The sequence below is a fragment of the Pagrus pagrus genome (genome assembly GCF_965226575.1).
Source record: "Pagrus pagrus genome assembly, chromosome: 11".
In the NCBI taxonomy this organism is placed as follows: domain Eukaryota; kingdom Metazoa; phylum Chordata; class Actinopteri; order Spariformes; family Sparidae; genus Pagrus; species Pagrus pagrus.
Window position 1 is genome coordinate 2,087,000 of NC_140195.1, and position 24,700 is coordinate 2,111,699.

Sequence of the window (24,700 nt, forward strand, 5' to 3'; positions counted from 1 at the left end):
GGAAAATACTTTTTTACTCCACTACATCAGACGGTTGTAGTTACTTTATGAATTAAGATTTTTTAGAATTTTTTTTAGGAGGAATTTTTTTCTTTTCCTTCAGGAAATATTTTTTTAATGTGTGAAAAAATGGGCTAAAAATTCAACTAGAAAAAAAAAAGGTTTCATGTGTGAAACATTGTTTTTATTTTTCACCCAGGAGGATTTTTGTTTTCATGTGTGAAACTTGTGCAAAAATTTCAGGGAAAAAAAAACATTTCAGATTTTATCCATGTTTGAAGCCACGTGGGGGAAAATCCAGGAGAATTCTCTTCAGGAGGATTTTAAAAAAAAAATTTAACTAGGCTAAAAAGAAAACTGAATTTTCAGGTGTTACGACCGGGGCCTAGGGGAAACCCTCGTGCAACACGAAAATGAGACTCCCCTCTTCCCATCCCTCAAGCACCACCAGCAGCAAAGCATTTTTAAAGGTTTTATTTAAAAACACATCTAGCACACAAACAGACATGCTGGCAGTCTGGCTGAGAGAGGAGAGCCCACAGGAACTGGGAAGAGCCGGCCTTTAAACTCCTGGCTTCAGGGCAGGAACCAATCAGCTCCCTGGACAACCTACAATCACTGAAACACACCTGCAACCAATCACACACACACTCAGGTAACAGAGAGGGTTATTTAAGCAGAGACAATAGAAACATTTATACGACTTGAGGGTTGTAACATCAGGGGGAAAACATTCTGGAGAAAAAAGTATCTAAAAAACAGAAACAGCCTGTTTTCTTCTGGAAAGTCTTTTCAGGAGGAATTTTATCATGTGTGAAACAGATTTTTTAAATTTACTTTTATGTATCCTAATTTCCCCCAGAAGGACTTTTGTTTTCATGTATGAAATTATGATGTCAAAGTTTCGTAGTCCACAAAACATTTCTGGAGCTTCACAGTAAAAGTGTTGCAGCATTCTGCTAAACAATTTAAGGAGCTGGGATTTTTTCAGATTTTTTTAAATTTACTTTTATGTATCCAGATTTCCCCCAGAAGGACTTTTGTTTTCATGTATGAAATTAGTTTGACAAAGACAAAAATTCTAGGGAAAAGAAAACATTTCAGGGGAATTTTTTTTCTTCCATGCAGATTTTTTTTCAGGAGAATTGTATTTCTTTTATCCTTCAGGAAATATTTCATGTGTGAAAAATTGGGTAAAAATTCGACTAGCAAAAAAAAATTTCAGAGAATTTTCAGGTAAAAAATGTTTTTCATGGATGAAAAAAAAACAGGATTTTTTATATCAGGAAATACTTTTCATGTGTGAAAAAATGGGGTAAAAATTCAACTAGGTGAAAACATTTAAGGGAATTTTCAGGGAGAAAATGTTTTTGAAAAACAAAACAAAAATTCGCCCGGTTTTCTTCTGGAAAAAAATCTTTCTTCTGGAATTTTTTTTGAGGAGGAATTTTTTCATGCGTGAAAAAAATTGGGTAAAAATTCAACTATGAAAACAAAAAATTGGGAGATTTTTTCCCACAAGATCCCCTACAGGGACTTTTTGTTTTCATGTTTGAAACCAAGTGGGAGAAAATCCAGGAGAATTCTTTTCAAGAGGATTTTTTTAATTTCAGGAAATATTTTTCATGTGTGAAAAAATGGAGTAAAAATGCAACTAGGTAAAAAAAAAAAAAAAAAATTTAAAAAAAATCAGGGGAAAAAAAACCATTTCCAGGAGAAAAAACAGAAATAGTCAGGTTTTCTTCTGGAAAAAAAAAGTATTTCTTCTGGGGGAAAAAAAAAAATCTTCTAGAATTTTTTCCATGTGTGAATCTGAATGGGGAACCATTCAACCATGAAATCAAAAATTAAGGAGAATTTTCAGGAATATCTTTTAACATGTGTGAGAGATTTTTTTACATTAATTTTCATATATACAAATTTTCCTCCAGAAGGACTTTTGTTTTCATGTATGAAATTAGTTTGACAAAGACAAAAATTCTAGGGAAAAGAAAACATTTCAGGGGAATTTTTTTTCTTCCATGCAGATTTTTTTTCAGGAGAATTGTATTTCTTTTATCCTTCAGGAAATATTTCATGTGTGAAAAATTGGGTAAAAATTCAACTGGAAAAAAAAAAATTCAGAGAATTTTCAGGTAAAAAATGTTTTTCATGGATGAAAAAAAAAACAGGATTTTTTATATCAGGAAATACTTTTCATGTGTGAAAAAATGGGGTAAAAAATTCAACTAGGTGAAAACATTTAGGAGAATTTTCAGGGAGAAAATTTTTTTGAAAAACAAAACAAAAATTCGCCCGGTTTTCTTCTGGAAAAAAATCTTTCTTCTGGAATCTTTTTTAGGAGGAATTTTTTCATGCGTGAAAAAAATTGGGTAAAAATTCAACTATGAAAACAAAAAATTGGGAGATTTTTTCCCACAAGATCCCCTACAGGGACTTTTTGTTTTCATGTTTGAAACCAAGTGGGAGAAAATCCAGGAGAATTCTTTTCAAGAGGATTTTTTTAATTTCAGGAAATATTTTTCATGTGTGAAAAAATGGAGTAAAAATGCAACTAGGTTAAAAAAAAAAAAAAAAAAAAATTTTAAAAATCAGGGGGAAAAAAACCATTTCCAGGAGAAAAAACAGAAATAGTCAGGTTTTCTTCTGGAAAAAAAAGTATTTCTTCTGGGGGAAAAAAAAAAATCTTCTAGAATTTTTTCCATGTGTGAATCTGAATGGGGAACCATTCAACCATGAAAACAAAAATTAAGGAGAATTTTCAGGAATATCTTTTAACATGTGTGAGAGATTTTTTTACATAAATTTTCATATATACAAATTTTCCTCCAGAAGGACTCTTGTTTTCATGTATGAAATTAGTTTGACAAAGACAAAAATTCTAGGGAAAAAAACATTTCAGGGGAAATCTTTTCTTTTTCGTGCAGGAAATATTTTTTCGTATGAAAAAATTTAGGTAAAAAATCAAGTAGGGAAAAAAAATTAGGAGCATTTTCAGGGAGGATATTATTTTAATGTGGGGATAAAAATTCAACTAGGAAAAAGCATTTGGGGGATTTAAACTAGGAAAACCAACATTTAGGAGAATTTTACAGGAAAAATGTTTGAAACCGAGTTGGGGGAAATCCAGGAGAATTTTTTCCAGGAGGATTCAACTAGGTAAAAAAAAAAAGGAGAATTTTCAAGAAAAAAAATATTCAGGAAAAGACAAAATCCAGGAGAAAAAAAGTATTAAAAAAAAAAAAAAAAAGACAGAGAAATTAACCAGGTTTTCTTCTGGAAAAAAAAAATATGTGTGAGAAACTGGATGGGGGAAAATTCAACTAGGAAAAAAAAATTATGATAATTTTCAGGGACTTTTTTTTCCATGTGTGAAACAGATTTTTTTTTTTTTTTTAGTTTTTACCTTAAACTTGTTTGAAAAAGGAAAAATTTCTGGACAAAAAAAAAAATCAGGAGAAATCTTTTTTTCATATTTGAAACCAATTGGGGGGAAATCCAGATATTTTTTTCCAGTTATATTCACCTAGGTATAAATGTCAGAGGGTAATACTGTACTTTTTTACTCCACTACATCTATCTGACGGTTTTAGTTACTTCATAAATTACAAAGAAAATATATGAAGAACTTTAAAAATTTAAAGTTTATAATAACTATCATTAGTAAGTGGTCAATTTAGAGTTATTTATTTCATGTTTAACAAACACTGAAATGCTTTATAAACAATTTATTTAGCAATTACTTATTGTAAAGTTGAAACTGGTGTTTATAAAATGTAATTATCCAGCAGGTTATTTGAAAGAACACTTAGGTTCGGTCAAATATAGGAAACTCGTTTCACTATTTAAAGTTGCAGTAAGTAGTTTTGGGGGGGGAATGTAATCAGAAGATAAGACAAACTGACCTTAAAGGACAACACAATGTATACTGTTTTGTTTATATGTGGCGGACCCTGCCACCTCTCTAGCTTCAAACAGTGGTCTGGGTCCTTAGTTTCCTCTGAGAACAGCTTGTTTATTCACTGATGGAAAAGTACACTTCTGATCCTGTTTAATGCAGTTATACTTCTTCTTTATACTACATTTATCTGACAGCTTTAGTTACTTTAGAGATTTCTATTTTATATCCTTCATGTCCAGTGAAAACCATGCATCTCCAAACGATGATTTGAATATGAATGAAGGACTGGATAGTTGTTACACTATAGGTTGACAAAATCCTCCTTCTTAAGCTAAACACACATTTTTAAAAACCCTCTTGGATCAACTGGAACATGCATCATCACAAAGCTGAAGAGAGACGTGGTCCTCACAGCTACACCTCAACATATGATGATCTTACAGAACATGATGCGCTGCTGAAGATTAAACTAGACAAATATAAAATATATACAGGAGTTAAAATGAGCTCAGCCTCAGATCTACAGCAGCGATGACACAACTTTCTGACACACTTTTACTTAAGTAATGTTTCTGAATGCAGGACGTCAGCTTGTAGTGGAGTATTTTCACACAAGCGGTGGAGTTTGTACTGTTACTGGGTTAAACAATCTGAATATCGATGAATATTCAATATAGTTTACCGTTTTTAAAGTTGTAATTCTCACTGGTTGTTCTCGGCTTTCTGCCCCGCTGCGGTAACTTCGCCTCACCGTCGTTGTTTGTACTCGGCGCCATTCGGTTTGTTTTGCTACTGCCTTCCTTCCGGAGTCATTTCTGCACATGCGCAGTAAGATGGAATAGTCCACTGTAGTGACGACGCGGGGGGACGACACACGCATAATGGATGAAGCATTGTGATGTGACATTTAGCGCATGGATTTTCTGAAAAACACAATAAGCGAAAAGTAAAAGAAAATGTTTTAACCAAAAGTGTATGAGGACGTTTATGGGGTCCTTGGTGGCTTGAGATCCAAAGTACTCCTCAACCTTTGCCTAGCGGAAAGTCCGAGAACCGAAGTCCCGCCCCTTCCGGTTGTCATGGCCCTTATTTGATAAAACCTTAGTGAATGAAGAGATAAATAATTTGTTGATCCTGTTTGAATTGTCATGAATCTCACATGTGATGTTTGTCAATTTAAAAGATAATTTTCAAGTCAATAAAGTCTCAGTTCATCATCATCATCTGACAAACAACAAAAATCCAAGTTATTTGTGTCTCTCATTCAGTGGTGGACAGTAACGAAGTAAATTTACTTGAGTACTGTACTTAAGTACAGTTTTTGAGTATCTGTACTTTACTTAAGTATTATTTTTTGGGGATACTTTTACTTTCACTCCACTACATTTGAAGGACAAATATTGTACTTTTTACTCCACTACATTTCTATTGATGCTCTCGTTACTCGCTACTTTTGAGCTTACGTCAGCTGATGATTTTTTTTTTTTTTTTGTGTGCAAAATTCAGAGAAAATAAACTGTTTCTGCTGATTTGCGTATGGTTTGTCTTAGTCGTATTGCCGTACCTGTACTACGTCATGCCATACGAAGAAATGGAGGAAGAAACTGGAGAAACACGGGGGAAGCTCCCACCGAGCACCTGTGGCCTTATCTCAAACCCATGTTTGATTCGTTTCAGTTTAAATGTTTGTTGTGCTTATAACGAACAAATTATATCACGGCCGACAAATACTCGTCTTCCAACCTGAAAAAGCACGTCGCGGTATGTAAAGTTGTTACTAACGTTAGCTAGCACAATGTTGGTTAAATTGCAGATGAACATTTTAAACGTAATTGTATGTGTTTGTAGTATCATAGTTGCCATTTTTAAACGGTTTAAAAATATGGCAACTGTTGCAGTGCAGTTGAATGATTGAGTTTGACTTTCTGTTCATGTTTTTTATACAATTCATATCAAAGAGTCCAAGGTAGGGGTTAGGTGTGTGTGTGTGTGAGAGAGAGAGAGAGAGAGAGAGAGAGTGTGTGTGGGTGTGTGTGTGAGAGAGAGAGAGAGAGTGTGTGTGAGTGAGAGAGAGAGTGTGTGTGGGTGTGTGTGTGAGAGAGAGAGAGAGTGTGTGTGGGTGTGAGAGAGAGAGAGAGAGAGTGTGTGTGGGTGTGAGAGAGAGAGAGAGTGTGTGTGAGAGAGAGAGAGAGAGAGAGAGAGTGTGTGTGGGTGTGAGAGAGAGAGAGTGTGTGTGAGTGTGAGAGAGAGAGAGAGTGTGTGTGAGTGTGAGAGAGAGAGAGAGTGTGTGTGGGTGTGAGAGAGAGAGAGAGAGAGAGAGAGAGTGTGTGTGGGTGTGTGTGTGAGAGAGAGAGAGAGAGTGTGTGTGAGTGAGAGAGAGAGTGTGTGTGGGTGTGTGTGTGAGAGAGAGAGAGAGTGTGTGTGGGTGTGAGAGAGAGAGAGAGTGTGTGTGAGAGAGAGAGAGAGAGAGAGAGAGTGTGTGTGGGTGTGAGAGAGAGAGAGTGTGTGTGAGTGTGAGAGAGAGAGAGAGTGTGTGTGAGTGTGAGAGAGAGAGAGAGTGTGTGTGGGTGTGAGAGAGAGAGAGAGTGTGTGTGAGTGTGAGAGAGAGAGAGAGTGTGTGTGAGTGTGAGAGAGAGAGAGAGTGTGTGTGAGAGAGAGAGAGAGAGAGTGTGTGTGAGAGAGAGAGAGAGAGAGAGAGAGTGTGTGTGAGTGTGAGAGAGAGAGAGAGTAGTATAGAGTGAGTGTAGTATATATTTCATGTGTTGGTGAATGCAGCTGAGTCTGTGTTCTGAGGCTTCTTGCCTTTGTTTATTTTTGAGCTATAAACACGTCTGTAGCAGAATCGCATCAGTGTATTGTATAATGACATTAAGCTACTTTCCTTTCCTGTATTTCCTGAGATATTTTTTAAATACTTTTACTTAAGTAATTTTTTAAGCAAATACTTTAGTACTTTTACTTAAGTAATATTTTGACTAAGCTACTTTTACTTAAGTAATATTTTGACTAAGCTACTTTTACTTGTATTGGAGTAATATTTGACAAGGAGTATCTGTACTTTTACTCAAGTAGTGAAGTTGTGTACTCTGTCCACCTCTGCTCTCATTCACCACCATACCATTTTTCTGACATGCGTCCCAAGAGGTCCACCGGAAGTGACGTGTTTGGCGCTCAAAGGACTTTAATTTAAAAAACAAAACAAAAACAAAACTGTTGTTCTGACATTTTCTCAAACCACACTTCTTTATTTAATGTCACACTTTTTATAAGGACACACTTTATTTCACTCTGTCATTTGTCACATTTCACTGACAGTGGTGTTGACACCGCCCCCGTCATCTGTCAGCCAATCACATGCGCCCGCCTCACTTCAACTAGCAAACTGAACGAGTGCTAATTTAGCCAGTTAGCTCCTGTTAGCTGGAGCAACAACATCAGAGTCATTCTGAATCAACCAACTAGAGGCTGCTGCTGTAAATACACACAGATTGGCTCAATAGACTGAAAGGTGAGGTGCTGAATATCACTCTGAAATGAACAAAGACTTTTCATTTTAAAGAGTCTTCAAACATTAAAGCTCATCTTTTTAATGTTTTCTTCACTGCAGCTTCCTCCAGTCAGTTCTTATCTTATCTAACCTGCAGTCATTTATCTCATCACACAGTATATTATCTCATCACACAGTATATTACCTCATCACACAGTATATTACCTCATCACACAGTATATTATCCCATCACACAGTATATTATCTCACACAGTATATTATCTTATTACACAGTATATTATCCCATCACACAGTATATTATCTCATCTATGTCAGAAAAGAGTGAATAAAGTCTGTTATAAGTTCCCACAGCCCAATGAGATCACTTCAAATGTCTTGTTATAATCGACCAACAGTCTGAAACACAAAGATATTAAGTTTATGATCATATATGAGAAGAAAACATCAAACCCTCACATTGAAGAAGCTAGAACCAGAGAATATTTGGTATGTTTAGTTGACAAATAACTAAAAGGATTAACTGATGATCAAAATAGTTGATGTGACTGATCGATTCATCCACATGTTGCAGGTCTATTCTGACACATTACATGAGCACTTTGAGGAAAGAAACACACAAACTCAACATTAAAGGAGCATTCTGTAGTTTTGGTGAAGAAATGTTAATGAGCAGAGAAAGATCTTCATTGGCTGATTTTTTTTTTCTGCCTAAACAAACTAAATAAACAAACTCTTTGTTTTCATGACTGAATAAACTGAATAAACAAACTGACCTTAAAGGACGACACAGTTTATACTGTTTTACTTTGTTTATATGTGGCGGACCCTGCCACCTCTCTAGCTTCAAACGGTGTTCTGGGACCTTATTCTCCTCTGAGAACAGCTTGTTTATTCACTGATGGAAAAGATAAATATTTCTGAGTTTGTATTATTACCTGATTAATATTGTAAATATTAAAATGATGAGTTTGAATTTCTTCTCCAAAACTACGTAGTGCCCCTTTAAAACTCGTCCTTCTTCTTCTTCTTCTTTGTCTCCTCCTCCTTGTGGAAGACCTTTCCATCCGACTGCTTCCTCCAGCTCAGTTTGACGTCTCCATCCACCCCCTGGTCCTTCAGCCTCTGTTTGAGCTGATAAAACCTCCTCAGCATTATCACTCACATAGAGATATTACATTCTGCACTGTTCTTTATATGTTCCTCTATTTCAGGAGCGCTCTGCATCACGTTTATATATTCACATGTTGTGTTCCCTAAGATGGCGTCGCCCTGTTGGCCTGCTGTCCTTTCTGACTTTCTCCTCCTCTTTCTTCTGTTGTAAAGGCTCTGGCTTTTCTAAAACTGACAGTAAAGTTTGTGCTGAGCGTCGACTCTTAACGAGTCACAGTTGTACCTCAGTCAGGCCTGCAGAGTGGCACGACTACACTCTTTAATCCTGCACATGTACATGCACAGCTTCCTACACAATGCTCAGCTCATGTCATGTTTATCTGTTTCCTACCTCTTCACACTGTTTCTTGTTCTGCTGAGTTTTCCCTCGGGGATCAATAAAGTCTGATTTTATTTGAATTTGTTCTGTTTGTGTATAAAATTAGAAAGGTCCAACATGATTTACCTCCTTCAGCATTTGTTCCATCACAGCAGGGTCGTTGAGATCCAGAGAGGAGTCCTTTCTCTCCAGACGCACTTTGAACACTTGCTTTGTAGTCGTAGGGACTGTGAAAAAATATGTTCATATAAATATTGACTCATCAGTCTGAACAATGACAGGGAACATGTGGCTCTGTCCTCCATCTGTGGCAGGGCCGGCTCTCGCCATTTTGGTGCCCGAGGCAAGATGAGGAGTTGGATTTATGACTGCAGCTGAAGTAAAATATCTCATTATGTGTGTAATGTAGACGATGCCCACAGTCACATACAGTTAACAGAACTCACCGGCGTCAGGCTGCGTGATGCTGGAGGTTGGTGGCGTGCTGGATGTGGTGCTGCTGCTGCTTGTTGTCTGAACTGCAGCTGTATTCAAACACACAGTACGTTCATACTGTTACACCACTGCATTAAGTCCATTGTGTCATTCTACAACTGCAAAACATCTGTTCATGTAAATATTGACTCATCAGTCTGAACAATGACAGGGAACATGTGGCTCTGTCCTCCATCTGTGGCATCTGTTTGCTAACTTTACAGATAATTTCATGTCAATGATAAACATCAGGAGTGTTTACATTTTATTTTCTGTCCATAACTTTATGTTTTGTGTTGTTTTTGTTACATTATCATTGAGGACATTTGATGCTAAATTAAACCAAAATCCAAATATAAATACAAGTTGAATCAAGAGTTAACACTCACGTAGGCTGTAGCAAACGAACGGTCTCTTCTGGTCACAGGGAACGTCCCACCATTTTCCAGAGGTGGGTAAGTGTGCCATCACACAATCCTCTATCACACCACGATAGTTATTAGGTTCAGTTTCATCCCAGTACCTAAATGAGGAGTTACTTCCATCCGACCACTTCCAGGAGTCTCTGAAAAGGCCGATCCAGACTATATATCCTGGATTTAGCAGGTCCTTTACCTCCTGGTTCTCTGCTGTGTTCCTCACACTGGCCAGGTCTGTGTGGTGTTCTCTGCAGTAGCTCTGGGCCTCAGTCCAGTTCATGCGAGTACCGATGAGGACAAACGTCACATTCAGCCCTGAAAACAGAGCACAGTGCTGTGCAGAGGTACTATAACATACAGTTTACCATCCATGCCGTGTCTGTGGCAGTATTCACAGCATTATAAATCCACTGAATTAATGACTTTGTAAAATAAAGATGGAAGACATGATCATCTTAATAAATGTTACTGAGTATTTCTTCAGTCTCTCCCCATTAATAATCACATCCTTAAAATCTACATCTTATAGATTGACACATTATTTTTTCTACATGTGAATATTTTCTCAGATTTATGAAACACAAACATACGGGCCCCTCTGAAGGGTCACCAGATACATCTGAGGGCTCGTCAGATGGTTGATGGGAGAGGAAAGAAAAGAAAAAAGTTCTGATACACAAATCTGTCTTCAGCTTTTCTTTTCTTTAACTTTCCTCCAATATTTGCTTTCACATAAAACATTGGATCATCTGACTTCTTTGGACTTCACCATGTGAGAAGTTTAGTGGGGAAATGTTTCTTTGGTGGAACTAACAACACATGAACATGTGAAACATGACAAGAAGCTCCAGTAGACAGAGCTTTGTGTTAGAGGTCACCAGCAGAAAGAAGCAAGAAGGTTGGGAACTAGTTCAATATATAACAATGTGTTGTATTTTATAAGCTTCTCTTTTTTTTTTTTTTTTTTTTATACCTTTATTTAAAGAGGACAGTGCACATCAATGAACGTAACCGTAAAAGTGCCAGTGTTAGCCAGAGGCTAATTTCCAACTGTAGTCCTCTGGCAAGATGTTTAAAAGCCATTTAAATATACAATGACACAAGGGACATGAAAACACTACTGAGAACAAAAACAACAGATAGGCAGTAATACACACAAAGAAACAAACAAAGAAGTCGAACAGCAAAAAAACAAACAAACAAACAAAAAAAAACGAACAAAACATAGCACAACTCTTGTTGGAGTTGTGCTACAATGAATTGAGAAACACAACGAAGCCAAGGTCATACAATATAATAAGTGCTACAGTGCTCAAGTAAAGTGTTGCAGTGCTCATAAGAGTTGGTGGGGTTTGAATCAGCTGTCAGAGGTGTGTAAATGGGATGAAGTGCAACAATGCAAAGACCGGAACACGATTTCTTGTTGGGAGTTGTGCTAAAATGAAATGAGAGGTGGTACATTTGAAAAGTGCTGCAGTGCTCCTTATGGTTTACCCATGTCAATGCGCATGTCCATGGGGGGTCATGCGCAGTTTGAAAGTGATAAGACTGTCAAAACTCAGTAGATTATGGCGTGTAAGGATGTCACAGTGACGGTAAAAGAAAGATTTTTTGTCAAAAATTTTCAGGTTTTTTTTATAAAGAGATTCAATGGGTTTAAGTAAGTTTTTTCCCGTTAAAGACCAAATTGTGAAGCAGTACTCAATATGTGAGAATATCATAGAGTGCATAAATATTTTTGCTGCGTCTTCAGTTAATGAGGATCTTATTTGCCTGAAATTGCTCAGATTGAAATTAACTATTTTGATTACTTTTTTCACATGCTTTTTGTAGGATAGGGTAGGATCTAAAGTGACACAGAGGTACTTAAACTCTGTCACCAAATTAAGTTCCTCCCCTCTCAAAAATACATTGGAATTTTGCATAACAACAGGTTTTTTAGAGAAAGCCATACAAACCGTTTTTTGCGTGTTTAAATACAGACATGAGGCAGTGAGCCATTCTTGAACATTGGACGTGACAGATGTTAGTGTCTTAGACACCTCACTATAGTTTTTACCGTGAGCAAGGACAACGGCGTCATCTGCATACATCTGGAAATGGACATTGTTACACACATCTGGTAGGTCGTTTATATACAAGGAGAACAACAAAGGTCCAAGAATAGAGCCCTGCGGAACCCCAACAGAACAACTAAGATATGTTTTTAATGTTTATATTAATCTGAGCAGTAACAAGTAACTACAGCTGTTGAGTAAATGAAGTCAATTCAAGAATACATCATTTTCCCTCTGAGATCCAGTGGAGTTATAAAGTTACACAGTAAATAAAGTAGTGTAGTAATAGAGTACATGTACTCAGTTGCTTTCATGTGGGCTGTGGAGCCAGATCTGCCTTTTATTATCTGAAACAGCTAAATTGCGGCCACGTCTCCGTCTGAGTGACTCAGAGACTGAAGCATGTTTTTAAATCCAGCAGGATGGACTATTACAATGCTCTTCTATCTGCTCCACCCAAACAAGTCCTTCATCACTGACAAGCTTCTTTTTCTCATTCTCATCTGCATCGCTGTCAAATCATCAATATTCATTGCTGCCTTATTGGCTTGTAAGTCGTCTGTAAAGCTCTTTGAATTGTGCTAACTTTGATGGAAGGTGCTGTAAATAAAGTTTGACTGACTGATCCTGTATCGGCCCAAATAATGAGGGAGAGCTCAAGAACCTGAACTGGTGTGTTTTAAACTTCACTGCTGAATATTCTCACCTCTGACATCCATGCAGACCGACCAAAGGCTACTGTTACAATCATAGTCATACCATCGTCCACTATCAGGCATCACTGTGCAGTGCTGTCTACTGTTAATGTTATTTGGGTCTCCAGTCCACCACTGTCTGAACTCAGTCTCCCCGTCTTTGTAGAAACTGGCGTCTGACAGTGACCACCTCCAGCTGTTCACGTCATCATACAGCCCGATCCAGAAATCCTGAAAGCAATATTTTAATGCATCTTTCTTTAGCCTCACATTTATTACATGACAACACAATATACACTCAAAAGTGAATCTGAGGCTTCAGCAGTCTGAGTGACACAGATCCAGTTCATATCTTCCAAAGTGACAGGCTTTCTAATACAACATTCCCTCCTTTTGTTTCCATCCACTGCAGCTCAACAGGGACACTCAGTCTGGTGAAACACAACGAGGGAGTTTTATATTAAAACACTTCACAGCCCGAGTCTAAAAGAGTTGGGACGCTGTGTAGAATAAAGACACAATGCAAACATTTGCAAAGAGCTGACTTCAGTCCTGCTGTTCCTGAGCTCATGCAGTTAAATCATTTATACAATCATGTGTCTGACGACCTCGCCCCATCCTTGCTTGTGAACGACTGAGCCTTTCGAGGACGCCCCTTTCATACCCGATTATGATACTATCACCTGTTACCGATGAACCTGTTTACCTGTGGAAGGTTCCAACACAACAACTTTCAGGCTTTTGTTGCTCCGTCACAATTTGTTTGAAACGCGTCGCTTCAGAATAGACATATATTTACACAAATCAGTGAAGTTGAACATGAAATAAATAAATAGTCTTTGTACTGTTTTAAACTGAGTTTATGTCAAAAAGGATCAGCAAATTATCACATTCCCCGATTCTGTTTAATTTGTATTTTACACAACGTCCCAACTTCTTTGGAGTGAGCGTTGTATACATATATAGACATATGTAGACATATAGTCTATGAGTACATTTCATATTGTAAACAAATAAATACGAGGCATTTTCTAGAGGTAGAGGTAGGAGTAGTTTAAACTCAAGCTGCACCTTAATCAGACACAAGATTAAAGTGCTGCTTACAATGTCCTTCTGAGAAGTAGTGGAGTAGAAGTACAGAGTGGCATTACATGGAAATACTCAAGTACAAGTACAGTACCTCAAAATGTTACTTCAAAATGTATCTACTGACTTTACACCAATGTGGAAGTGCAAAACTTTCAACCTGCGTGTCATTTACATGTTTGTCAAAAATGGCTTTGAGACTAAAGAAAGACATCAGTGAACTCACTTTGAGTTTGCTTTTATCTACGGTGTCGATCAGGATCCTCATGTCCTCCATGTTGTCTATAGTTGCCAGGTCAGTGTATTTCTCTCTGCAGTACCTCTGAGCTTCAGTCATGTTTTTCCGGTCATAAACAAAATGGTACTGACGACGGACATGTGATGAGACAGCACTCAGCCCTGTAGTGACAGACATGCATACTGGTGACATTTGGGCGAAACATGACTTCTATGAATCATCTGGACTTTGTCACGTTGCATTTCAGTGTATTCAGGTGTGTCGTTGTCTGTGTCAGTAAAATCAGTTGTGGAGTGTAACAAAGTCATTTACTTCAGTACTGTACTTAAACTAGTGACAGGGTTGGGGGTGTCTGTTGACACTTTAAGGACAATTTGGAGTATTTCTGTTTCAGTAACTTTATATTTCTACTCCATTACATTTCACGGTAATATCAGACTTTTACTGCAGTACATTTAATTGTTATTCAGATGAAGATTTTAGTCTAAAGACACATGACAACCTGAAATACAGTAAAATACATAGTTATATATTACACCAGTGGTTCTCCGGGACGTCCCAGTAACTCAAGTGGTAGAGCATGCGTCTCATGCACAGAGGCTGATCATTAAAGGGGCACTACGTAGTTTTGGAGAAGAAATTCTAACTCAGAATTTTAATATTTAAAATACATACTAATGAACTGATTGAATCATCCCTAATTGTATTTCTAAGAATAAATGAGAGCTGTGATTGGTTCCTGCTTTATTCAGACAGATCCCAGTTTATTTTTTCATGTTTTAAAAGTCAGTTCAGCATCGAGAAATATTGAGGAACTCAGTGATGGTTTGTAAACGGCAAACACCAAAGCTGGACTGGAAAAAATAGAAAGCTGAAGATTGTAAGAGCTGCAGCGCGACCACAAAATATTTCAGGGTAAAAGAAATCAAACTCAGAGGATTCAGTTTGCATCAGTCTGTGCGTCAATCAAAGGAGAAGGATTATATAAATGTGGGACATCATTTTTAATTTAGACTTCTGATGACAGTTTTGTCCCCACAAGGTTATGTGCTGTAATAAAAGAATATAAACATCTATAAAACAAATAAACTTCTGACCTGATGCAGCCATGATGAGCAGCAGGACTGCGTCCATCTTCGTCGGCTCTCTGTTCGCTCTAATGTGAGACTTCAGACTGTGGCTGTTGATGTAGCTCATTAAAGCTGACACGGCTTCAATACAATACGTCACTGTCCACCTCTGATTTGCATTATTAGGAGCTGTAAACTTCGGGTACGCTGCTAAAACTGAACCTTACCCTTTATGCATGACATGGTTTGCATCCTTCATTTGGCTATCGCAATGTTTATGACAAGGAAACAAACAAGAACAACATATTCATGGAAAATTTCATTACACATACCTTAATGTTCATGCCAGACTGGGTCCATGGTATTCTTTGCTGAGTGTCAGGCTCATCCCAGCACTGTAAACAACACAGAGATACTCTGTTAGTAAAAGTCGTGTGTTCATCATTTTATTTGAGTAAAAGTAGGATTGAAATGTGATTAATGTATCAAGTGAAAGTACTCATACTTCTGAAAAATGCCCCTGTGAGGGATACACTTTATTATTGATGCACACATGAATGCAACATATTGTCATTTATTTGTTGATTATATTTTGTGTCAATCTGAATCTGACGGCCACTTAAACTTTACAATACGTGTAGTACAGTGAAAAGTACAAACCCCTGAAATGGAGGTGTAGATGTATACAGGTACAAGTGACAAATGATGAAAGAAGCAAAGACCTTGAGATGTGACAAACTGTGGACTAAAAGCAGCCCAACTGACATAAATCGCTATAAAAAGCTGAATTTATAAAATAGGATACATGCTGGAATTTTTCTATGCAAATCAAAGTTAAGCTAACTCTTAATAGTTGTCAGGAATGTTAAAGGTGCTTCGGCTGCACAAACAGCCACAGACTGCTTGTTTGAAGAAATGCAAGGTTTTCATAAATAACTGGACAAACAGGTGATTTTAGTGTTTCAAGAGACCAAACGAATCTGTACCAGAGTTTATCAAACACCGTCAGAGAGTGTAGGAATCTAGTGAAGCCATAAAAATGGGCCATTGTGAATCAGAACAGACTCTAATGAATGGCTGATTGCCTACGATAGAGACTATCTTTAAAATAAGAGATCTTACAGAGATCAGACGGACTTGAAGCCTCAGAGAAAAGTGTTCCTGATGAAGGAAGCAGCCCTCCTCCCCTCACAACGCCCAGAGGACAGCAGAGGGAGGAGCCCCACAAACAACACACTCACACACACACACACACACACACACTCACACACACACACACACACACACACACACACAGAAAAGAGGAACTGTAGACCAGAATAGACGAGAGGATCAGATATGATCTTCATACACTGAGGTACGTGTCAGGCAGCAGGTAGCAGGTGTCAGATTACCACTGTACCATCTTCTCTCACACCATGTTTAACCCGTATAGAAATCTTACCAACGACAGGCAGAAATTTCATTTAGGGCATTTAGCAGACGCATTTGTGCAAAGCGACTTACAATAAGTACATTTGTCACAAGAAAGAAACCACAACATATCACCGTCCATAAAGCAGAAAAGGAAAAATAGAAACAATCTTCACAGCCCTCTTCTGAGCAAAGAAGCTGCTATTTATCAATGATGCCTTAATCATTTATGATACATAAGTGCTATGATGCAAGAACATACAACTGCATATCATTTCATATCAGTGACTCTGCTGTCCTCACATTGGCCTTGCTGTCCCACCCCCCGAGGTGTTGGCCTTGCTGTCCGCCCCTCCTCCCCGTGCAGGTTTGAATCCTGCCCACAACGACTTGATGTTTTGACTTTCTCATATAGTTATAATGGACTTTGAGTAGTTCTCATCAGTCTGCTACCAGAAACACAGGCTAGGAACAGGCAGCTGGGTTCATTTGTAACTGAAACATGTTGGGTTCAGGACTCATGGTTCATGCAGGATATTAATCGCAGCAAATTAAATCATTCGAGACTAACAAATAATACTTGATTCCCTTGTTTTGTTATAAAAAATTCAGCCATTATATTTACACATTACAAAAATTGACTACACAGCGATATAGATCTAAATATCTACTGCTACATTTCATTTAAGGGCTGGTATTAGTGCAATTCGTGTATTTCACCACCAGGGGGCGCTGCTTGTATAGTGCTTGCTGTTTACGTTTGGGACAGTCTGTGGTTACATGGTGAGTCAACTGTGATCATCAGTCACTGTGCAGAGTCACTGAACACTATGAAGGTCACAGAAATCAAGTCATGTTATTTATTTATGTATTGATTTAACTGTCACATACAGGCTGAGCAACACCTGCACAAGCTGAACAGTTTTCATGAATGTTGCATTGTAAAAACAAAAAAAAGAAGAAGAAACTCTAAATAAAATATATTTGTAATATTTGAATTACAATATAAAGACAAGGAAGCAACCAAACTCAGCTGTGTGTCATCTTTATTTTTAAATTGAGCAACAGACATAAACAAACACCAGACTATAACAAACTATGACATAAAAAGTCCAAATTACAGTATGAGATACAAAAGTCATAGTTACGAGGTGTGAAGAAATGCTGTCAAATAAGAATGCTTTCAAAAATATAAATAATAATTGTTTACTTTCATCAATTTACGAATGCAAAGTGAGCGAACACAAGAAAAATCTAAATCCAATCAGTATTTGGTGTTACGACCCTTTGCCTTCAAACCAGCATCAATTCTTATTTTGTAGGATTATAGTCAGTCATGATCAACCAATTATACCAGACAGGTGCTAATGATCGTCAATTTCACATGTAGGTTGAAACACAGTCATTAACTGAAACAGAAACAGCGTGTAGGAGGCTTAACACCGGGTGAGGAACAGCCAAACTCTGCTACCAAGGCGAGGTTGTGGTTGAGGTTTCATGTCACAGGTCATACACCAGGGCGAGACTGAGCACAGCGACAAGACAGATGTTAAAGATTCTTCAAACATTAAAGCTCATCTTTTAATGTTGTTTTCACTGCAGCTTCCTCCAGTCAGTTCTTATCTTATCTAACCTGCAGTCATTTATCTCATCACACAGTATATTATCTCATCACACAGTATATTATCTCATCACAGTATATTATCTGATCACACAGTATATTATCTCATCTATGTCAGAAAAGAGTGAATAAAGTCTGTTCTAAGTTCCCACAGCCCAATGAGATCCCTTCAAATGTCTTGTTATAATCGACCAACAGTCTGAAACACAAAGATATTAAGTTTATGATCATATATGAGAAGAAAACATCAAATCGTCACATTGAAGAAGCTAGAACCAGAGAATATTTGGTATGTTTAGTTGACAAACAACTAAAAGGATTAACTGATGATCAAAATAGTTGATGTGACTGATCGATTCATCCACATGTTGCAGGTCTATTCTGACACATTACATGAGGACTTTGAGGAAAGAAACACACAAACTCAACATTAAAGGAGCATTCTGTAGTTTTGGTGAAGAAATGTTAATGAGCAGAGAAAGATCTTCATTGGCTGATTTTTTTTTTCTGCCTAAACAAACTAAATAAACAAACTCTTTGTTTTCATGACTGAATAAACTGAATAAACAAACTGACCTTAAAGGACGACACAGTTTATACTGTTTTACTTTGTTTATATGTGGCGGACCCTGCCACCTCTCTAGCTTCAAACGGTGTTCTGGGACCTTATTCTCCTCTGAGAACAGCTTGTTTATTCACTGATGGAAAAGATAAATATTTCTGAGTTTGTATTATTACCTGATTAATATTGTAAATATTAAAATGATGAGTTTGAATTCCTTCTCCAAAACTACGTAGTGCCCCTTTAAAACTCATCCTTCTTCTTCTTCTTCTTTGTCTCCTCCTCCTTGTGGAAGACCTTTCCATCCGACTGCTTCCTCCAGCTCAGTTTGACGTCTCCATCCACCCCCTGGTCCTTCAGCCTCTGTTTGAGCTGATAAAACCTCCTCAGCATTATCACTCACATAGAGATATTACATTCTGCACTGTTCTTTATATGTTCCTCTATTTCAGGAGCGCTCTGCATCACGTTTATATATTCACATGTTGTGTTCCCTAAGATGGCGTCGCCCTGTTGGCCTGCTGTCCTTTCTGACTTTCTCCTCCTCTTTCTTCTGTTGTAAAGGCTCTGGCTTTTCTAAAACTGACAGTAAAGTTTGTGCTGAGCGTCGACTCTTAACGAGTCACAGTTGTACCTCAGTCAGGCCTGCAGAGTGGCACGACTACACTCTTTAATCCTGCACATATGTACGTGCACAGCTTCCTACACAATGCTCAGCTCATGTCATGTTTATCTGTTTCCTACCTCTTCACACTGTTTCTTGTTCTGCTGAGTTTTCCCTCGGGGATCAATAAAGTCTGATTTTATTTGACTTTGTTCTGTTTGTGTATAAAATTAGAAAGGTCCAACATGATTTACCTCCTTCAGCATTTGTTCCATCACAGCAGGGTCGTTGAGATCCAGAGAGGAGTCCTTTCTCTCCAGACGCACTTTGAACACTTGCTTTGTAGTCGTAGGGACTGTGAAAAACATACAGTACAGACCAAAAGTTTGGACACACCTTCTCATTCAATGAGTTTCCTTTCTTTTCATGACTATTGACATTGTAGATTCACACTGAAGGCATCAAAACTATGAATTAACACATGTGGAAATATGTACTTAACAAAAAAGTGTAAAACAACTGAAAATACGCCTTATATTCTAGTTTCTTCAAAGTAGCCACCTTTTGCTCTGATTACTGCTTTGCACACACTCTGCATTCTCTTGATGAGCTTTAAGAGGTAGTCACCTGAAATGGTTTTCACTTCACAGGTGTGCCCTGTCAGGTTTAATAAGTGGGATTTCTTGCCTTATAAATGGGGTTGGGACCATCAGTTGTGTTGTGCAGAAGTCAGGTGGATACACAGCTAAGTAAAGAGAAACGAGTGGCCATCATTACTTTAAGAAATGAAGGTCAGTCAGTCCGAAAAATTGGGAAAACTTTGAAAGTGTCCCCAAGTGCAGTCGCAAAAACCATCAAGCGCTACAAAGAAACTGGCTCACATGAGGACCGCCCCAGGAAAGGAAGACCAAGAGTCACCTCTGCTGCGGAGGATAAGTTCATCCGAGTCACCAGCCTCAGAAATCGCAGGTTAACAGCAGCTCAGATTAGAGACCAGGTCAATGCCACACAGAGTTCTAGCAGCAGACACATCTCTAGAACAACTGTTAAGAGGAGACTGTGTGAATCAGGCCTTCATGGTAGAATAGCTGCTAGGAAACCACTGCTAAGGACAGGCAACAAGCAGAAGAGACTTGTTTGGGCTAAAGAACACAAGGAATGGACATTAGACCAGTGGAAATCTGTGCTTTGGTCTGATGAGTCCAAATTTGAGATCTTTGGTTCCAACCACCGTGTCTTTGTGCGACGCAGAAAAGGTGAACGGATGGACTCTACATGCCTGGTTCCCAGCGTGAAGCATGGAGGAGGAGGTGTGATGGTGTGGGGGTGCTTTGCTGGTGACACTGTTGGGGATTTATTCAAAATTGAAGGCATACTGAACCAGCATGGCTACCACAGCATCTTGCAGCGGCATGCTATTCCATCCGGTTTGCGTTTAGTTGGACCATCATTTATTTTTCAACAGGACAATGACCCCAAACACACCTCCAGGCTGTGTAAGGGCTATTTGACCAAGAAGGAGAGTGATGGGGTGCTGCGCCAGATGACCTGGCCTCCACAGTCACCGGACCTGAACCCAATCGAGATGGTTTGGGGTGAGCTGGACCGCAGAGTGAAGGCAAAAGGGCCAACAAGTGCTAAGCATCTCTGGGAACTCCTTCAAGACTGTTGGAAGACCATTTCAGGTGACTACCTCTTGAAGCTCATCAAGAGAATGCCAAGAGTGTGCGAAGCAGTAATCAAAGCAAAAGGTGGCTACTTTGAAGAACCTAGAATATAAGACGTATTTTCAGTTGTTTCACACTTTTTTGTTAAGTATATAATTCCACATGTGTTAATTCATAGTTTTGATGCCTTCAGTGTGAATCTACAATTTTCATAGTCATGAAAATAAAGAAAACTCTTTGAATGAGAAGGTGTGTCCAAACTTTTGGTCTGTACAGTATGTTCATATAAATATTGACTCATCAGTCTGAACAATGACAGGGAACATGTGGCTCTGTCCTCCATCTGTGGCAGGGCCGGCTCTCGCCATTTTGGTGCCCGAGGCAAGATTAGGAGTTGGATTTATGACTGCAGCTGAAGTAAAATATCTCATTATGTGTGTAATGTAGACGATGCCCACAGTCACATACAGTTAACAGAACTCACCGGCGCCAGGCTGCGTGATGCTGGAGGTTGGTGGCGTGCTGGATGTGGTGCTGCTGCTGCTTGTTGTCTGAACTGCAGCTGTATTCAAACACACAGTACGTTCATACTGTTACACCACTGCATTAAGTCCATTGTGTCATTCTACAACTGCAAAACATCTGTTCATGTAAATATTGACTCATCAGTCTGAACAATGACAGGGAACATGTGGCTCTGTCCTCCATCTGTGGCATCTGTTTGCTAACTTTACAGATAATTTCATGTCAATGATAAACATCAGGAGTGTTTACATTTTATTTTCTGTCCATAACTTTATGTTTTGTGTTGTTTTTGTTACATTATCATTGAGGACATTTGATGCTAAATTAAACCAAAATACAAATATAAATACAAGTTGAATCAAGAGTTAACACTCACGTGGGCTGTAGCAAACGAATGGTAGCTTCAAGTCACAGGGAATGTCCCTCCATTTTCCATCTCTGCCCAAGTCTGCCACCACACAAGCCTGATTCTCACCACCGTTATTAGGTTCAGCTTGAGCCCAGTACCTAAATGAGGAGCTACTTCCATCCGACCACTTCCAGGAGTCTCTGTAAAGGCCGATCCAGGCATCATATCCTGAAGTCATCACGTCCTTTACCTCCTGGTTCTCTGCTGTGTTCCTCACACTGGCCAGGTCTGTGTGGTGTTCTCTGCAGTAGCTCTGGGCCTCAGTCCAGTTCATGAGTACCGATGAGGACAAACGTCACATTCAGCCCTGAAAACAGAGCACAGTGCTGTGCAGAGGTACTATAACATACAGCTTACCATCCATGCCGTGTCTGTGGCAGTATTCACAGCATTATAAATCCACTGAACTAATGACTTTGTAAAATAAAGATGGAAGACATGATCATCTTAATAAATGTTACTGAGTATTTCTTCAGTCTCTCCCCATTAATAATCACACCCTTAAAATCTACATCTAACAGATTGACACATTATTTTTTCTACATGTGAATATTTTCTCAGCTTTATGAAACACAAACATACGGGCCCCTCTGAAGGGTCACCAGATACATCTGAGGGCTCGTCAGATGGTTGATGGGAGAGGAAAGAAAAGAAAAAAGTTCTGATACACAAATCTGTCTTCAGCTTTTCTTTTCTTTAACTTTCCTCCAATATTTGCTTTCACATAAAACATTGGATCATCTGACTTCTTTGGACTTCACCATGTGAGAAGTTTAGTGGGGAAATGTTTCTTTGGTGGAACTAACAACACATGAACATGTGAAACATGACAAGAAGCTCCAGTAGACAGAGCTTTGTGTTAGCGGTCACCAGCAGAAAGAAGCAAGAAGGTTGGGAACTAGTTCAATATATAACAATGTGTTGTATTTTATAAGCTTCTCATGTGTTTTTAATGTTTTTATTAATCTGAGCAGTAACAAGTAACTACAGCTGTTGAGTAAATGAAGTCAATTCAAGAATACATAATTTTCCCTCTGAGATCCAGTGGAGTTATAAAGTTACACAGTAAATAAAGTAGCGTAGTAATAGAGTACATGTACTCAGTTGCTTTCATGTGGGCTGTGGAGCCAGATCTGCCTTTTATTATCTGAAACAGCTAAATTGCGGCCACGTCTCCGTCTGAGTGACTCAGAGACTGAAGCATGTTTTTAAATCCAGCAGGATGGACTATTACAATGCTCTTCTATCTGCTCCACCCAAACAAGTCCTTCATCACTGACAAGCTTCTTTTTCTCATTCTCACCTGCATCGCTGTCAAATCATCAATATTAACTGCTGCCTTATTGGCTTGTAAGTCGTCTGTGAAGCTCTTTGAATTGTACTAACTTTGATGGAAGGTGCTGTAAATAAAGTTTGACTGACTGATCCTGTATCGGCCCAAATAATGAGGGAGAGCTCAAGAACCTGAACTGGTGTGTTTTAAACTTCACTGCTGAATATTCTCACCTCTGACATCCATGCAGACCGACTGAAAGTGTATTTTACAAGGATCGTCATACCATCGTCCATCAGACATCGCTGTGCAGTGCTCTATACTTTGAAAGTTGTTTGGTTCTCCAGGCCACCACTGTCTGAACTCAGTCCCCCCGTCTTTGTAGAAACTGGTGTCTGACAGTGACCACCTCCAGCTGTTCACGTCATCATACAGCCCGATCCAGAAATCCTGAAAGCAATATTTTAATGTATCTTTCTTTAGGCTGAATTTTAATATAAAGCGTTCGACCCTGCTCTAGCTTTGAGCTGCTAAAGGAAATGTTTTCATGTAACATGTTCAGTCTTGATACTGCCTCTACTTTACAACGACTTTGGCTCAACTCTCACAACAATTTGCAAAAAAAGTCTTTCTTAAAACTATATCTAGGTGCCCACATGTACACTGAAACAGGATTTGCATGCTGTGATCATTCTTCCTGTTCATACTGGCCATATTATCCCCTGGTAATATTCTTTCAGTATCCTGTCAGTGACGGGGGTCAAAATCCACAGTCCTCATTCTGAGTAAAACTACATTCAGAGGTGAATCTGAGGCTTCAGCAGTCTGAGTGACACAGATCCAGTTCATATCTTCCAAAGTGACAGGCTTTCTGATACAACATTCCCTCCTTTTGTTTCCATCCACTGCAGCTCAACAGGGACACTCAGTCTGGTGAAACACAACGAGGGAGTTTTATATTAAAAACACTTCACAGCCCGAGTCTAAAAGAGTTGGGACGCTGTGTAGAATAAAGACACAATGCAAACATTTGCAAAGAGCTGACTTCAGTCCTGCTGTTCCTGAGCTCAGGTAGTAAAATCATTTATACAATCATGTGTTTGACGACCTCGCCCCATCCTTGCTTGTGAACGACTGAGCCTTTCGAGGACGCCCCTTTCATACCCGATTATGATACTATCACCTGTTACCGATGAACCTGTTTACCTGTGGAAGGTCCCAACACAACAACTTTCAGGCTTTTGTTGCCCCGTCACAATTTGTTTGAAACGCGTCGCTTCAGAATAGACATATATTTACACAAGTCAGTGAAGTTGAACATGAAATAAATAAACTGTCTTTGTGCTGTTTTAAATTGAGTTTATGTCAAAAAGGATCAGCAAATGATCACATTCCCCGATTCTGTTTAATTTGTATTTTACACAACGTCCCAACTTCTTTGGAGTGAGCGTTGTATACATATATAGACATATGTAGACATATAGTCTATGAGTACATTTCATATTGTAAACAAATAAATATGAGGCATTTTCTAGAGGTAGAGGTAGGAGTAGTTTAAACTCAAGCTGCACCTTAATCAGACACAAGATTAAAGTGCTGCTTACAATGTCCTTCTGAGAAGTAGTGGAGTAGAAGTACAGAGTGGCATTACATGGAAATACTCAAGTACAAGTACAGTACTTCAAAATG

The 24,700-nt window shown here is 38.5% G+C and overlaps 2 protein-coding genes and 1 long non-coding RNA gene across 8 annotated transcripts in view; all 3 read right to left on the minus strand.

Annotated features, from left to right (window-relative positions):
* Positions 1-459: 459 nt before the first annotated feature.
* On the minus strand, positions 460-4,660 carry LOC311265031. The gene is made up of 2 exons (XR_014623529.1): positions 4,584-4,660; positions 460-629 (listed from the first exon to the last, which is right to left on the minus strand). It is a non-coding gene; the product is annotated as an uncharacterized lncRNA (long non-coding RNA).
* A 2,481-nt stretch (positions 4,661-7,141) lies between these two features.
* On the minus strand, positions 7,142-23,319 carry LOC311264644 (C-type lectin 1-like). Of its 6 annotated transcripts, XR_014623482.1 has the most exons (8): positions 23,245-23,319; positions 21,706-22,045; positions 21,289-21,366; positions 19,392-19,492; positions 18,710-18,905; positions 15,270-15,332; positions 14,965-15,104; positions 13,952-14,028 (listed from the first exon to the last, which is right to left on the minus strand). XR_014623482.1 is itself a non-coding variant. In XM_084365668.1 (6 exons), the coding sequence occupies exons 2-6, from the start codon at positions 22,010-22,012 to the stop codon at positions 8,412-8,414; spliced, it is 693 nt and encodes a 230-aa protein (XP_084221794.1). In that variant the 5' UTR covers positions 22,013-22,045; positions 23,245-23,319; the 3' UTR covers positions 7,142-8,411. The 6 variants fall into 6 exon arrangements, 3 of the variants coding, with proteins under 3 accessions (XP_084221794.1, XP_084221796.1, XP_084221795.1); XR_014623480.1 differs by lacking the exon at positions 18,710-18,905; XM_084365668.1 differs by lacking the exons at positions 13,952-14,028; positions 14,965-15,104; positions 15,270-15,332; positions 18,710-18,905; positions 19,392-19,492 and adding exons at positions 7,142-8,540; positions 9,025-9,125; positions 9,345-9,422.
* The window catches only part of LOC311264645 (galactose-specific lectin nattectin-like), a 54,525-nt gene continuing 51,832 nt past the window's right edge, over positions 22,008-24,700 (minus strand). Inside the window, exon 6 of the mRNA XM_084365677.1 lies at positions 22,008-23,461. Within this exon, the coding sequence (XP_084221803.1) occupies positions 23,225-23,461 (237 nt within the window). The 3' untranslated portion in view covers positions 22,008-23,224. The remainder of the gene's footprint in view (positions 23,462-24,700) is intronic.